Below are 16,441 nucleotides of genomic sequence, written 5' to 3' on the forward strand. Positions count from 1 at the left end.
GGCTCGGGTTGATGCTGGATCTAATAAAGCTTTGCACTCTGAGGCCGATAAAAGCTGAAAATTACAGTCACACGCTTGCACTTTACTTGAACAGAAGGATTTCAGAGAGAGAGAGAGAGAGATGATTTAATTTAGTCGTTAGTCTGGGTTGGCGTGACAAAGCCGCCCAGCTAAACCACAACAGTAACCTGATCATTTTAACCTTTTAAGCGGTGAATGACTTGATGTTTGCTTCTGTAGAACATGCGATTGTTGCATCTTTCAGACAGTTGGTCAGACTTTTTAAATCTCTAAACAATCTTGTACCAGTTTCTCATGTTTGCTAAAGGCATCCAAACATTCTGCAACATGCAGGGTCATTTTTGCTATAGGCCAGGGGTGTACAAAATGTAGCCCGGAAGCCATTTGCAGCCCTTTGCATGATTTTGTGTGACCCCCAATCTTAATTCTACAGTGAGGTAAATATGACTGAATTGAGGCAAATGCACAATTTCTTCATTTCTTTTAGATCTGCAAATTTTGCAGACAAATTAAATCTTAAAATGACAAAAAAAAAAAGCTTGGTGCAACACAAGTTTCTTATTCATTCTGAGTCTTAAATTTTTTTCCATTTGTCATAGTTTAGTAGTATAATAGGACCACGAATATCCAGCAACTCTTCCTCAGACTTTATAAATTGAATAAACTGTAAATATTAACTTTGACTGATTCTTTATTGAGACCGCTGACATGTACAACAGGACTGATTTACAGCTACTAATCTTTCCAGTCAGCGAGAAAGGTAAACCAGACAAATGGCGTCTCAAAGAATTTTAGTGGCCCAAAAAAATGGAAGAAAAGGAAAACGGAAAGGTGACGCATTTATTGGCGATGTGAACTGGATGTGTGGAGGTGCAACGTTTCTTTTTTTATTTTGTTAGCAAATTTTTTGTCCCTCTAGCTAGCCGCAGGTAATAATTTTACTGGCAAGCATCTGTTCGTCATAAACTCATCTTTAGAGTTTACGTTATGAATATGTCGCATGTGAATGAACAGTCTGTGCTGCCATAGAATTGTCGATAAAAACTCAAAATCTGTCTTATTTTTTAATTGCCATGAAGAGGATTACTGTTTTTCTTTTATCAGTTTAATTTACCCCAAGATTTTAATTGTACATTTTAATTGTAGCCTGTTTTGCTTGTAAAGTGTAATAAATTTTGCATTTTTGTGGACCAGTTAAGTGGTAGCAAATCCCTTCATTCTAGTTTGATAAACTAGGGGCCCCAGACAGCATCTCGCTTTGGGCTCCCTCAAAGCTAGAAACGACCCTGTCATTATGTGCTTTCAATATCAAGCATCATAACCGTTCTGTGTCCTGCAGACAAACCTCCTTACCAAGATGACGTTGAGGATGACAAGGCTCCGTATAAGATGATCCAAACCATCGGACTTTCTGTGGGGGCAGCCGTGGCCTACATCATTGTGGTTCTGGGACTGATGTTCTACTGCAAGAAGAGACGCAACACCAAGAGACTGCAGAAGGGCCAGGATGGAGAAGAGCCAGAGATGGAGTGTCTCAATGGTAGGAAACAATCTCTGGATTACACGAACATGCCAACAAGCTTCCTAAGGCCTTTGGTGATTAAAAAGACCCAAGGCTTAAAAAGTTAAACTTAATCTTGCCAAACTATTCAGCTCTAGTTACAATCTTTAGCACATTTTTCAGATTTACTTTTTGTGATGGTAGGAAAGAAACAGCTTTTTCCTAGAATGCTTTGTGAACAAGTTGGCATAACGATAGTGTCTAATGGTTGCCTCTTTTACCAGCCTTCTCAGTGCATGTTGACAAAACCAATGCAGTCATCGTCCAGACATGTTTGTCGTTTTTGTTACTTTACTTTAAGTTATTTTCTGACTTATGAGAATCATCACTTCCTTATGTAAAGTGCATTTCCTCATGTCTTTCCCATTTTCAACAGCAGCCACAAGAATTTGGATTTTGTTGTCCTGTCATACTAGAGATGGGCAATTATTGTACTATTTGTTGTGGGGAAAAAGGAAATAAGATGTCAGATTTATTGGGACAACAATAACTTTTAATTGATGTATTCAAAATCCCACAACTGACATTATGGTTGAGATTTTTACTTCCATTGTTTGGACTAATTTGTTCCCCAATGTTGGGTGCAAAATCGGCATCAAATAAATGAATATATCTAAAAATATGACTTATAGAAATTATCTATGGTCAACAGTGCAATTGTAGTAAAGCAGCCTATTTATTAATGGCTATTAGTCAGAGTAGTATTTTATTTTGTCGAAAGATGATACTGATGCTAATTAATCTGTATAACTTTTTACCTTTTGTTGTTATCACAGTAAATAGCACAAGTTATTTACTTCATAATGGACTTGATTATAAAGTCACCCATTCATACATTATACCCTAATAGGTCATCAGTACAATTAATAGGTGATCAAAGATTTTACTAAACACAGTTAGTTTTTTTTTTTAAATTAATGTCCTCAAATTAGACATTGGATTTAATGTGAGGTTATCCTGCTGCAGTAAAAGATGAATTGAAGTAGAGACTTTTTACATATTTTTACTATTCCTACCAATAATTATAAACTCCTTTTATATGGTTGGTTCTCTTTCCCTGCTTTCTCATGCTGAAAATGTTTCTAACAGTCTGGATATTTGTTGCCATCTTGTGTTAGGTATGGGTATTGCAGGTAAAAAATACCAGAGGATTCATCCGAGTGGAGATATTGGTCGTGTAAATATGTGAATTTTAATCATTATCGGTTGTTCTTTTTGTCTGTGATCTTTGACCTTTTGTGGATGTGCGTTGTTTTCTTCAGGAGGTGCTGTTCAGCAAAATGGCCACACCACGGCGGAGATCCAGGAGGAAGTGACACTCACCAACATGGGCACGGTCGCTACAACTGAGAAACGCCACAGCCATGCCAGCGATAAGCTCCACTTTCCCCGTGCAAACCTCCAAACCATCACAACACTCGGTAGTTTAATCCTATTATTGTTAGTTTTGTTTGGGGTTTTTTTGTCCGTCTGTTCTGATGTGTTTGGTGAATGTTTGCTCAGGTAAAGGGGAGTTTGGTGAGGTATTGCTGTCCAAAGCGAAGGGTATTGAAGAGAGCGAGGTGGAGGCGGTGGTTCTGGTGAAGTCGCTGCAGTCCAGGGACGAGCAGCTGCAGAGCAACTTCCGCCGTGAAGCCGAAATGTTTGCCAAGCTGAACCACCCCAACGTGGTGCGACTGCTGGGCCTCTGCAGAGAGGCGGAGCCGCACTACATGATCCTAGAGTACTACGACCTGGTACACACACAGGAACTGAAACAAAGAAATAAACACGTTTCAACTTCTTTATTTTATACGGTTTTTGCTTTTTTTCTCATAACAGGGAGATCTGAAGCAGTTCCTGAAAATTTCCAAAAGCAAAGATGACAAGATGAAGTCCCAGCCAATCAGCACCAAGACAAAAGTAAGTCCTGAAGGTTTTAATTTTACTCTAAAGCTGCATAATTTTTGAAAATTCTGTTCCATTTCATCCCTACTGACCGCCAGAGGCAGTGCTTAAAGCACTGAATGATTACTCTTGCGCATGTACTGGTCGAATATCTTATACCAACATGGTCACGTGTGACCCCCGGTGATACCGGTAAGTCTATATAGTCATGTGACAATAACGGCTCAGTCTCTTTTCGTCTTCTCACTTTGGTTGAACAGGTGGTAAGACATTTGATTATTTGCTTGTCACTGGTAGCCTCAAGACTACAGTCGGAGCTGCGAGGATCATCTCGCCCTCCTGGGAGTCCTTCAGGAGGGGCATCAGGTCCTTCTAGTGGCCCCCCTGTGGCCAGGAAGAACCTGGTTTCCACTGCTGCGCAGGCTCTGTTGCAGCTCTCCAATGCCTCTTCTGTCACAGGACCTTCTCTCGCAGTTGGGGGGTGGGATCCTGCATCCCAATCCCAGTCGCCTCCAACTCTGGGTTTGGCCGCTACGGGGTGTTTCCTTCTCAGAGTATGATGGAGACATCGGACATATGATGACTAATTCCAGGACCCCTTCCACAGGACTGGTGTACACCCATAAGTGGAAGGTTTTTAGCAGCTGGTGTGATGCTAGACATGAGGATCCTGTACACTGTCCTATTTCTGTTATTTTAACCTTCCTTCAAGCACTGCTTTCTCAGGGTCAGTCTCCATCCACTCTGAAAGTTTATGTTGCTGCCATCTCTTGTTGGCATACGGTGGTGAGTGGAGAGACAATAGGCTGTAATAAGGATGTTTCTTTGTTTCTGAGAGGTGCCCGATGTTTGCACCCTCCCACACACTCTGTCGTGCCTGTGTGGGACCTCTCTCTTGTCCTTGCTACCCTGCAAGCTCCTCTGTTTGAACCCCTGGCAGAGGTGAGCCTCGAGTGTTTGTCAAAAGACAGCTTTTCTCCTCACCATGGCTTTGGCGAAGCGAGTGGGTGAACAACATGCGTTGTCTAAGAGTCCTGTTGCCGTTGGAACCCAGCTGGTTCTGGCGTTTCTCCCTAAGGTGGCCTCATCATCTTCGAGCCACTCTGTGCCCCTCCAGTTTTTGGGGTGGTTTCTTTTCTGTGTGTGATTCCTCAGGACTCTGTTGGTAATCGTCATCCAGTGCTCTAAGCACCACCTCTGGCGGTCAGTAGGGATGAAATAGAACGAAAGTTACGACTGTAACTACGGTTGTATGAATCCCGGATGACCACCAGAGCGCTCGGTCCCTCGGAATCATTGTGTTTCACGAGAAGATTAAGGGACTGAGCTGTCATTGTCATGTGACTATATAGATTTACCGGTGTCACTGGGGGTCACACATGACCATGTTGGTATAAGATACTCGACCTGTGCATGCGCAAGAGTGATCATTCAGTGCTTTAAGCACTGCCTCAGTCATCCGGGATTCATAGGACCGTAGTTACAGTTGTAACTTTTGCTTTGTTTGCCGCATCAAAACTAGATATTTTTTTAAAATCAAGCCAAAACTATTATGGTTTTTAAATGACTACCAGATAAACATTAACTCATTTAAACTTCATTTGTTTTTTACTTCAGGATTTTTCTTTTTTACTTCTGGGTCTGCATCTTCATTTGTGTTGTCAGAAGGAAAACTAATGATATTGTTTGAAACTATTCCCTCCCTATAATGGACAAAATAATCAAATTCCTGCTCACAAAATCAGGCCACTGGGCTTCACTGTGCCAGACAGTCTTTCATAACATCTTATACGGTAGTTCATATTCAGTTTTATACAAATATGTCTCTAAAGACTGAAAGCAATATTGGAATATAATGATTTGTCTTCAGAAACGGTAAAAAAAAGGAGAATTATGTTATTTATCAGCAGTGCTGAGGTTTATAGACTTTCTGACACCAAAACGTAATAAAATATTTTATTTAGAGATAAATAAAACACTGAAGATGTCTTTTTGTTTGTTTTTGCCTGTTGCAACTTTTGAAATTAGTCAGTTTAAGACAAAAATGATATTTCAGGTCTATAACCTTCTGTGAGTATTTTAATGTGTTCATTAAAAAAGAAGTGCAACTATGATTATGTGTCTGTTCCACTTTGAATGTTTTATGAAAGTCACTTTACGCTGCTCTTCTCCTTCGTCTTTTTTTCTCTCCAGGTCTCCATCTGTGCCCAGGTGGCTCGCGGCATGGAGCATCTGTCCAACCACCGCTTCGTTCACAAAGACCTTGCTGCCAGGAACTGTCTGATCAACAGTCAGAGACGGATCAAAGTGTCTTCACTGAGCCTCAGCAAAGACGTCTACAACAGGTCTGTTACAAACACAGTTATACAGCTGCAGCTTATAGTTGTTTCAGTAACTAAATAGAAAAAAATGGATTGTATACGTAAAGGAAGATCAACCAATTGAAAAGTGTCTCCATGCAATGTATAGTATATGTACCCAATTCTGGATCAAGGCCATTCCTCCAGATTCTGGAATCTTGATTTACAAAAAACATTTTTTTTCCTTAGCCCAGGTAACATTTCTGAAGTGACTTAACACAAGGAAATTCAATGAATGTGTCCCATCTTCTCCCTGAAATGTCTGAGTGTGGTGATTCCTGAAGCTCTGACCTCAACCACAGTCCACGTCTCCTTAAAACTCTTCAGTTGACTTTGCTTCAAAATCCTCTCAACGCAGCTGTTATCTATGCTGTGTGTGCACTGTTTTCTACCATATTTTTCCTTCCACTAAACTTTCCATTATTTTTGTGAATGCAGCCTCCTTTTTAGGAAGGACCTTTCATAGCTTACCATTCTTGTTTAGTGTGGAACTGTCTGCAGGAAAAACTAAATTCACAAATAATTTATTTAACCCAAAGAGAAATTAAATGTTGTCGTAACTCAGCATACAAGGATCATCAGAGTTGTTGTGGATGGTCATGCTGTGGGCAGAAAGGACCTCTAGTAGCAGTCAGTCTTGCAATGAATCTGAAGAGAACTCTGACTGAAGACTGTTGCTGTATCATAGTTTGACATCAGTTGGTAGCAAGTTCTGCTAATCATGCCCATTTGCTTTTGCTGCTCCTTTTTAAATCTGTCTGGCTGTATGATTGGAAAGCCGAACAGCGAGACGTTTGACTACGGGATACGATCCTTCCCCATTATGATCGATGGAAAACATGGTTTGAACTTCTTTTGTATTATAAAAACTGACCAAAAGTAAAAAAGTAATACCAAAAATCTTGTAGCTGCACAGCAAAGTACTAAAAATGAACAAAAATCTACAAAAATAACAAATCAAAACTAACGTAACAGACCTCCAACATGCTCCCACCATGAGAAGAACAGTGGCAACATCCAGTGCACACCCAGTGGATTCTGTTTTTTTTTTTTTTGTTTTTTAAGTTGACAACATAAACTCCTGACCTAATCTCACTGTTTGAATTGAATTTGTGTCTCATGTTTTATGTTTCTGTGTGCAGTGAGTATTACCACTACAGACAGGCGTGGATCCCTTTGCGCTGGCTGCCAACAGAGTCCGTGTTCGAGGACGATTACTCCACCAAGTCCGATGTGTGGGCCTTTGGAGTGCTGATGTGGGAAGTTTTCAGTCTGGGAGAAATGCCGCACGACAAACTGAGCGATGACGAGGTTCTGGAAGGTAGGGCTGATTTCTTTCTTCAAGTTTTTTTTTTGTTAAATAGATGGAGAAATGTGGTTCTTTGTCTTTAATTTTAACATAGAAATCTTGTGATGTTTTTGCTGCAGGTCTGAAGATGGGAAAACTGAAGCTTCCCGCACCGGATGGATGCCCCTCCAAAATTTACAAGCTCATGGTCCGCTGCTGGGTGCCCGGCCTCAAAGAGCGTCCCTCCTTCACCGACATCGTCAACGCCCTGGGAGATCAGCCCTCTGACAGCAAAGTCTGAGAGAACCGTCCACAAACTGAGGAGGGAACCAGAACTTCTGACCCTTTGTCCCTCTGAGGCACAAATGCTGGATTACTAGTCTCACTCATTTCAGGGAAGAGGTTTGAAGAGAGGACTTTTAAAAATTTTTTATTTCAGTTGAGGGTGGGAACTAGACTTTTGCTAAATCAATGGAAGCGCGATGATGGACGAGTTCGGCCTTAGCTGCAGCATATATGAGTCTCCACAGTCCGTCTGCAGCAGCTCACAACCTCAGTGCCTCGAACCCACATCACACACTCAACCTAGCTGTCCACTGCCACCTTGTGGGGATGATAGGAACAACGCTCTGTTCTGATCAGTGGAGATTTTTCCTGAAACTAGGGGATCATCTGTGGAAGGAGATCTGGCTTCTTCAATTTAAAATGTTTCATATTTTAATGGTTACAAAACAGGCTAAGAAGGTCTGGAATTGATTTTAAAAGAAAAGCAGGAAAAGAGTAGAAAAATTTCCTCTCCCATTGTCTAAATGCAACTTTTCTTTAGTCCCTTTTTCTTTCCTCTCCTGCTTACATTTGTTCTTCCTTGTGTCCTACCTTTATTCCTTCATTTTGCCCTTTTTGTTCAATCCGTTTTTTCTTATGTCCTTCCATCCTTATTTGCGTCTATAATTTTTGTGCGTCTCTCCTTTTCTTCCCTCCTTTGTTCCTCTTTTCTTTCCTGATGATTTTTCTCCACATTTCTTCCTGATGTCCTTCTTTTCTTGATTCCCTCCTCCTTAATTGTCCCTCTCTTATCTTCCTTCCCTTTTTATTCCATTCCTTCCTTGTCCTTCCCACCTCCTCTCACTTTTATCCTTCCTTCCAGTTTTTCTTTTTCCCAGGTTATCAAATTAAATCTTGCCATACTGTAGAAATACCGGCCATTGTTTCAAGCTGAACATTTGTTTTCCATATTTCAAAAAAGAGCATAGAGGACTGAGGAAGGTTGAGTCTGGAAATGTTTTTTAAATAAATTACGTGTAGGAACCCTGTCTTAAATATTTAATCTGCTCCTGTAATCTTTGAGTGGACAAGTGCTGATGCCGAACTCCTTTCGCTCAGACATACGTGGATAAAAGAAGAGGCCTAACCAAGCTTGCATGAAGGGTCACAGTCTGTTACGCTTCTAGTTTAAAACATCATCTGGCTACACTTCAGGAACAAACTGAAACAAACATTTTTAGCCAAGAATTTATATCAAAAGGACGAATATATGTTGTTGTGTCAACTTCGAGGTGCTTTTTGTCTCACCAACGATGTCAACAGTTGCAGGGATTCAACCCATCACCATGTTAAATGTGCAGTGTAACATCCACAGAGGTCCAATCATATTTTCTATCTTTTTATTTTTCTGTTTTTGTTTTTAATCAGTCGATCATCACACCAGACAATAACCACACCATAACGTAGAAGCCATGCACTAACTTCACTTGAGAGGACACCATGTTTCTTTGTGTAGAAGGATGCACAGGTACCTGTTTATTTATGATGAAGGTCCTGTTTTCTTTTTAATTGTTTATAATTGGTACTTCCATAACATTTTTATGCTACTTTTGTTTTCCCATGGTCCATCTCGGTGTGCATCCTAACAGAATATGCCAACAGTCGGCACACAGGAGGTCAAAAATGCTGACTGCAGGTCACCTGGGCTCATTTAAGTGCCTAGAAAATGAAGGATTATCCTAACAGTCTCCCCATTTTTTACATGATCTAATCAAATACAAAGGCCTTTGTTTATGAGCTTTTTATGTTTTGTTTTTATGAATGCTAGGCACTCAAACCTAGACCTCTTGTTTTTTTTTTTTTTACTCTGCTTGAGCAAATGTTCACAGTAATCAGATATATTCAAAAGTATACATGCTGCTGTCAATAAAGGTGCACAGTGTTTTTACTCGATGTGAGTTTTTTTGTTTTAACTATTACGGTTTGCAGAATTCAAACTATGAAAAATACCGAAACTTATTTTTAGCAGTATCCGGGGCAGAACAGGAGTGGAAAAACATTTGCATCTGCAGACTTTTTCTCGTGTTTTCTTTTTAAACAAACACACTTTCTATTATTTATGGAGCATGTAAACCATATACAGGAAGTATCTTTGTGTGGAAAGAAAAAGCAAAAACTTTGTTGATTTAGTTCAGAGGTTCCCAATTCCAGTCCTGGAGAGCAATCCTGTTGCGTTTAGATGCACCTCTGCTCCAGGCTCATTAGCAGGCTTCTGCAGAGGTGGATAACAGCTGGTGAGGGAATTCAGATGTGCAGAAGAGGAGATGCAGGATTACAAACAATCTGGGAAGAAGTGCACAGTTTATTACCATTAGTGTGTATGGTTGTTTATCCTGTATGTTGCATCGTGATTACCTAGCGATCTGTCCAGGGTGTTCCCTGCCTCTTAGGCAATGACCGCCATGACTCTGCATGACTAACAATGTGGTCGTTTCTCAGGTAATGGATAACTTCTTTCACCTTGTGTATTTTCTTTGGCTTCGGTTTTACACTTCACTGATGTTTTATAATAGCTAACTTTGAGCCTTCTTCCAGTAACAGCCTCCACACTGAAGAGAGTTGTCAGGGTGTTGCTATGTTGTTTCTTAGATGGACAAAGGTTGGATTTTTAAGTTTCTGCCTGGCCTATCGTGGCTCAGGACTAGTCGACCTAAAACTTTGGGGATTTTAGTACAGAAGTAAAACTATTTTTATAGCACAATACAACAGATCAGATCAGTCCACTGATCTCATACATAGTTTAATAATTTAATAATAGTTTAGTAGTTTTATATTACTGTTGATTGTTTTCTCAATTATTGACTAACTTCATGCCAAATGTTTGAGACAGGTGTGAATTAGTCATGCTCATAGTTTTGAGTATATAATAATTAAGGTTTGTGTATGAATCAGGTTCCAGCTCGTATCAAACTACAGTCCATCTGTTTTCTCTGAGCTGATGTCGCAATAAGTGAATATATATCCAGCAGCTCTTGAGAGAGAGCCTGTCAGAAATGTAATAAAGCATCTGTTCTAACCTGCCTGTTGGGAGAAGGAAGTGGGAGGAGAATCAATACCTTAACCACTGAAGCCTCTTGGCCAATTTTTCTCTAGCAACATTTTTTTTTTTGAGGACATTTTTTAAAGTGTCTATTCATAAAGTCATGACTAATTGTAATGCACTTAGTTAACGCTGCTTGTTTTAGTTGTCCTGGCAACCTGGATTCTTGCATTCAGTGGTTACAAGGACGAAAACTAAAGGGCAGATACTGACACTTAAATATTAGACACACAGGTTTTGGCGACTGTCAGTAATATCTGATAAAAAGTAATTTAGTCTAATCTTTGCATCTGGGTGTGACTATAAGATGTTGATTCTAACCGATTAATACTACTTATATAAAGAGTATCTTTTGAGCTATTTGATTGCCTTAAGGGAATTTTGTGGTGCATATTTTGTACTCTAAAAAATTTACTATATGTTGGAATGCATAATGCAAGCAACATTTAGTGGTATCCCTGGTAAAAAAGTGTAAAAAAAAAAAAAGTAAAAATAATTAAATATTTTATTGCAGCATCAAAATCAAAGCTTTTATTGTAAGTACATGCATTAATTTAGAAATAGTTTTGATACGATTATTTGTTCCTCTGACTAATAATTGTAATTAAGCATTAATTGAAGACTAAAATTGAGTTTATAGAGCAGCAAACACTTCAGGTGAAGTTAATGACTACCGTTCTGTAAGGTGGAGGATCTGTGATGCTGTGGGCCAATTTGAATTTATTTCATAAGGGACGTTGCATATTAACCAACACGAGTACATGAAAACAAACATGTAAAGTGGTAAAGGAGATCCACCATCCTCAGAGGCTGCAGTCCTCAATGCAGCTGGACCTGGTTCAATTCCAGGTTCTGGGCATTTTTCTGTAATGTCCACAAGCAAGGAATCATTTAAATGCATTTGCAGCAAGGTCATAAGATTGTAGCACAATGGCGCTGTATTAACAACCTTTTGCGCAGGCAAAGACTTTCTTCTTTCTTTTGCTATTTGTATTGGAAATATGAACAAGATTTAAACGGGTTCAAAACAAGTTATTTTTTTGCATCATCTCTTTTACCAAAGAGCTATTTCCTTGGAGTTTTGGTATGTTAAAGAAAAGAAACTACATAAGAAGAGGGAAAACTAATTGAATGTATCAAAACACAGACTCAGAGAAATGCATTGTCTTTCAGTTGAGTTTAGATGTATTTTATAACTGTTTGGAAAGGTCTGTACAAATTCAAAATTATAGCTTAGCTAATGTCAACAGTGTTACGCCTGGTATTTCAGTTGATTTGCAGATTGTATGAGTTCATGTTCTTTTTTCTTTTCTTTTTTTTTACCTCTTAAAGGTCAGTGACTTAACTAATCAAAACTATATCTGAGCATAGCATAAGGAGTGTCCTTCTCATGACTACCTTCAGCAATCAGATTTGGTTTTCCTGGAATCAAAATGAAAAGAATCAAGGAGTGGCTCTAGACTTGCACAGCATCAATTTCAGTCTGTGTCAACAAACTGAGAAAATATTCAGGATCTCAAGGCCACCAGCAGAGGGCCTCAGAGAGCAACTGAATTCCATTAATCCATTGTTTATACCCGCCGTTGGTGTTGGGTGAGAGGCAGGGTCCATCCTGGTCAGGTTGCCAGGCCATCGAAGGGCAACACGGAGATACACAGGACAAACAAGTCATGCAGTCATAATTTAGAACCAGTTAACCTAACAGCCATCTTTCTGGACCGTGAGGAAGCTGCAATACCCAGAAGGATCCTATGTATGCACTGGGAGAATATGCAAACTCCATGTTGCCAGACTGGATTCAAATCCCCACAGTGCTTACAATTGTCCACTGTGCAACTGTGTAATTATTAAAAAAACAAAACTTGAAGGTTAGTCTTTTTTTGCTGCTTGGGTCACATTTTATGTAATTTCTGACTATATAAAGTAAACTGTCTGATCACTCTGTTGAAAAGCTGTTTATATCATCCGAAGTACTACTATTTTATTAAATACTTGCATTACTGATCAGGTTGTCAAGCAGAACATTTGGTTATAGTCACAGAAGCACAAACTCTACCCTATGTTTATGTCACCTGAGATATTTGCTTCATAATCCTCTCAAGACTGTAGTTATCACTACACCTTAATGAAAAAACTTCATCCTCCCACTAAACTCCCTATTAAAGATAACTGGCAACAGCTCTGCTTGAAGAGCCATCTTCTTTGAGAACTTTTTAGTAGCATTGCTGTGGTCTCAGCTAAAGCCAAGTTTTGCATGAAAACATTTCTAGTTAAGATGTTTTCTAGGTCGGAGTTTACTTTGTAACACCCACTCGAAATGCAAAGTTGTTTTTTTTATTATTATTATTTACTCTATTTGCATTATTTTGGTGTCCCTGCTTTTCCACGGTGACGTTGACATTAGCTCAACCATGTTGGTATTTATTCTAATGAGTGTTTCTCATCGACCAATCACAGCGCTATTCAGATAATCCTCAGCCAATCGACGAGAGACGCTGTGACTCACCAAATAAGGAGAGACAGCACCAAATAAGGAAACGTATCTCTTTATAAGGAGGGAAGTAGTCCCCCGTTCTGGTATCACTCCGCTCTTAAATGCGGTATTTTTAAGCTAGGTGGTTGTTTTCGCTTCTGGATCAGGGATATATGGAGATTTTAATCAAGTATAAGTGAATGGTGATATATGTGCACGAATCGATAGGTTTGAATCGTTTCTTTTTTAAACGTAGAGCGGACTATCTGACTCGGCGGAATCGTTCGTGAGGCGTTCTTCGCGCTTTCCTTTTTGAGAAAGTGCTCGGAGTTTTGGAAATAGAGGAGGAGGGTGAGCCTAACTGAGCCGGGGTTTACGGGTCTTGGGGGCAGCATCAGTTTGTAAAGTTTGTATCGGTTATTTCCTGGACTCCGCAATCTGTCATCTGGCCCGGTGTGTTTACAGTTACTGGCCCGGACGTGTATGCGCTTTAACAGCCCCTCACGGTTCGACACGCTCCAGCTTCTCTGGCTGGCGTTCAGAGACTCGCTTCTGTGAATATAATGTTACCTAGCCAGGTCGGATCGGCACCATCTGGAAACGGGTCGGCATCGGGCAGGACTGCTACGGCACACGGGCCGGGGATTCGTCCCGTTTTGGTCCGAACTGGTCAAGCCTTACCGGGGGTCGGTGAGAGCGGCGGAGCTGCGGGGCGACAGGGGGAGAGAGAGGCTGCCGGGATGCTGGGGGCAAACGGGCCAGGGGGTTCTAGAGGGGCAAGACCGGGGAACGGGGCCGGGTTGAACCCCCTGCAGACTGCCGTCCAAGGAGGCATTGTGGGGTTAAACCCCGGGGTGGTGATGCCCCATGGAGCCCGCTTCGACCCGGACCGGGATAGTGCTCCTCTATGCAGCGGCTCGGATAATGATTCGGACTCTGGAGACGAGGATGACCCGGTGGGTTCACTCGGGGACAGCAGGAGAGGGGTGAAGAGGGAAAGGGGGGAGATGGAAGGGGCGGCGGCGGGACAGGAGCTGGGAGTACCCCCCGGAGGGTACGGCATGGTGACCGGAGGAGTTGCCGGGGCGAAGCCGGGGAAGAAGACACGTGGGCGGGTAAAAATAAAGATGGAATTTATCGATAACAAGTTGAGACGCTACACCACGTTCAGCAAGAGGAAGACGGGCATTATGAAAAAGGTGAGGTGTTAAAAGTGTTTTGTGTTTATTGTCCCAGCCGACCTCTGCAGTGCTTTGCCAATTTTTCAGGTTTCACACATACCAGGGTTAACTTCATGCATTTTGTTGGGGTTAACGTAATTGACTAAATTAAAGTAGTGTAGAAGTGTCAAGATGAGGAAAAGTGAAGTGTGTCTCCACTAACTTTTGCAAATCAACTTAAGTTTTAATGAATTTATGTCTGCACTTTGAGTAGGCCATTTTTGGGTCAATTCTAATTGAGACTAGAGTTAGAAATGCATGATGCTTTCCCACCATGTGTTCAGGGTGATGTGCAGTGTCGTTTTTCTGCATGTAGGCCAGAAAGTTCAACTTGGGTCACGTTTCCTGTGTGCCCTACACATCTTTCTATTACAACTTCTGCACTGATAGATTCCCCCACATGAACTGTGGAACTTTGCAACTCCTCCAGAGTTACTGCTGGCCTTTTGGATGCTTCTCTGAAGATTGGTTAATTTAGGTGGATGGCCATATCTTGGAAGGTTTGCGGTTTTGCCACACTCATCCTCATTTCCGACAATGGATTGAACAGTGTTTGTGATTTGTCCAACATTTTAAGTATGGTTATGTAACCCAAACCTGTTTGAAATGTCTCAACATTATCTCTGACTTTATTTTAGGGGTATCAGAGTAAAGTGAATATAAATGAAGGCCTGATTTCATAGAATTTTAACAGTTTGGAAAAACATGTTTCTTCCACCTCACATTGATTCATAATTTTGTGTTGGGTTATCACATAAAATCCCAATAAAACACAATTAAGTTTGTAGTTGTAATATGACAAGGTGAAAAATCTGATAAAGAAGGAACGCTTAAAGTTATAATAGAGTTTATTCACAGGAGCAGATCAGTCCATTTCTTGTGACGAAACAGTTGTACCACAATGTGACTCAGTGGGTGCAAGGAAGTCAGAGCAAAGGGCTGTAAATAGGTTTGAGCCAATGACAGTTCTATTTGTGACCATGCCTCACCCCCCCAACTAACACACACACAGACTCTCAGATTTCCAAATATCCTGATGCACTCATTCATACACAGGTTCCCAGACAGCACACCTTTACAGGTTCATTAAGAAGGCCTGCGTCTTCTGCAAAGAAACTCCTTTCAACTACATCAGTGCACAGACTGTTGCCTCCGCCACCGCAAAGGAGGGCCATGTGGCAGCGAGCAGCAGTAGTCTTCATGTGCCAACAGCTGAATAAGCCAGAGGGGAAACGGATCAGAGGATGGTCAGAGAGCGCTCACAGTGGAGTCTGTGCATGCAGCATGACTCTACATCCTCTTGCAGGCTTCTAGTCTGTCTTTTTTGCTTTCGGTTTTGTTAGCTCAGAGTGACAGGTGACACTGAAGATCTGAGGATGACAATTTCCTCTTCATCCTAATCTTCAAAGCCTGTGTTGGTGCCTGTCAAGCAGTAGTTTTTTGAGAGCTTTGCAAAGCAGTCGCCTATTTGCTAGATATTCACCAATCTGGTTTTTACCGATATTTGTGGATTTTTTTGTTGTTTTGATTTTTTTCTTTTTCGGACACAAGACAGAAAAAAATGTGTTCCTCTGTTAAAGAACAGATATAATAGTTCTGAACCCTGCCAAAAGTGAAAGCAGTAAAATAAATTATCCCCATTTATTGCATTAAAACACATATTCCTAACCTTTTTATCAGATTTTTAAAAAAAAAAGCTTAACAAAAGAACTTAAAGTACTTAAAATGGCTGCTTTTTTATAAACCAAAATCTATGGGAGTTCTTTGGTTAAGATGCAGCTCATGACTGAGAGGGGAAATTCAGATTTTTCAGTATTTGACCCCCCGATCTGAGCAGATTGAGGGGACAATAGTCAGATTTTGATCTGTAGATAATCATTTATCATGCCTCTAAAAAAAACCACAAAATTTGCAGATTTTATATAAAGAAATGCATCTAAGATATTCAAAGGAAAGTGCAGTTTGGAGAGCTGAAATACCTGGGTGCAAGTGGGTGGCATTTGCAAAGCAGCCAATCCAAGAACTTCATTCATTTTCCTTGGCGCTGATTGGCTGTGTCAGAGGAGTGTGGATCTTGCATTTCAAGGTATATTTGGTATTTGAATGATTTAAATATGCAGTACTAAGCGTTTTCTTGAAGAGAGACTTGAATATTCCTGAATTTCAGCTAATCTGGGGTGTCCACTGTATTTTATTTGGCTACAACTCAGATTTGGCCCAAGTTATAAGCAATCTAAGCCGCTGCTTAGTGCTCCATATCCAGCAGG

At 40.7% G+C, this 16,441-nt stretch overlaps 2 protein-coding genes and 1 long non-coding RNA gene across 7 annotated transcripts in view; all 3 read left to right on the forward strand.

Moving 5' to 3' along the window:
• ptk7b (protein tyrosine kinase 7b) overlaps positions 1-9,332 on the forward strand; it is an 82,279-nt gene extending 72,947 nt beyond the window's left edge. The window contains exons 14-20 of the mRNA XM_028006773.1: positions 1,361-1,561; positions 2,845-3,003; positions 3,086-3,318; positions 3,404-3,484; positions 5,663-5,814; positions 6,972-7,150; positions 7,258-9,332. Coding sequence (XP_027862574.1) covers positions 1,361-1,561; positions 2,845-3,003; positions 3,086-3,318; positions 3,404-3,484; positions 5,663-5,814; positions 6,972-7,150; positions 7,258-7,418 — 1,166 coding nt within the window. The 3' untranslated portion in view covers positions 7,419-9,332. The remainder of the gene's footprint in view (positions 1-1,360; positions 1,562-2,844; positions 3,004-3,085; positions 3,319-3,403; positions 3,485-5,662; positions 5,815-6,971; positions 7,151-7,257) is intronic.
• On the forward strand, positions 3,494-5,583 carry LOC114137916 (uncharacterized). Its single transcript, XR_003594133.1, has 2 exons — positions 3,494-3,661; positions 3,767-5,583. It is a non-coding gene; the product is annotated as an uncharacterized LOC114137916 (long non-coding RNA).
• A 3,917-nt stretch (positions 9,333-13,249) lies between the features above and the next one.
• Positions 13,250-16,441, forward strand: part of srfb (serum response factor b) — a 34,221-nt gene continuing 31,029 nt past the window's right edge. For 2 of the 5 annotated variants that reach the window (XM_028007293.1, XM_028007294.1), the window contains exon 1: positions 13,251-14,153. In XM_028007293.1, the coding sequence (XP_027863094.1) occupies positions 13,518-14,153 (636 nt within the window). In that variant the 5' untranslated portion in view covers positions 13,251-13,517. Of the gene's footprint in view, positions 14,154-16,441 lie in introns of all 5 variants that reach the window. The other 3 variants (XM_028007295.1, XM_028007297.1, XM_028007296.1) reach the window with 3 other exon arrangements.

This window comes from Xiphophorus couchianus, chromosome 22 (genome assembly GCF_001444195.1).
Source record: "Xiphophorus couchianus chromosome 22, X_couchianus-1.0, whole genome shotgun sequence".
NCBI classification, from domain to species: domain Eukaryota; kingdom Metazoa; phylum Chordata; class Actinopteri; order Cyprinodontiformes; family Poeciliidae; genus Xiphophorus; species Xiphophorus couchianus.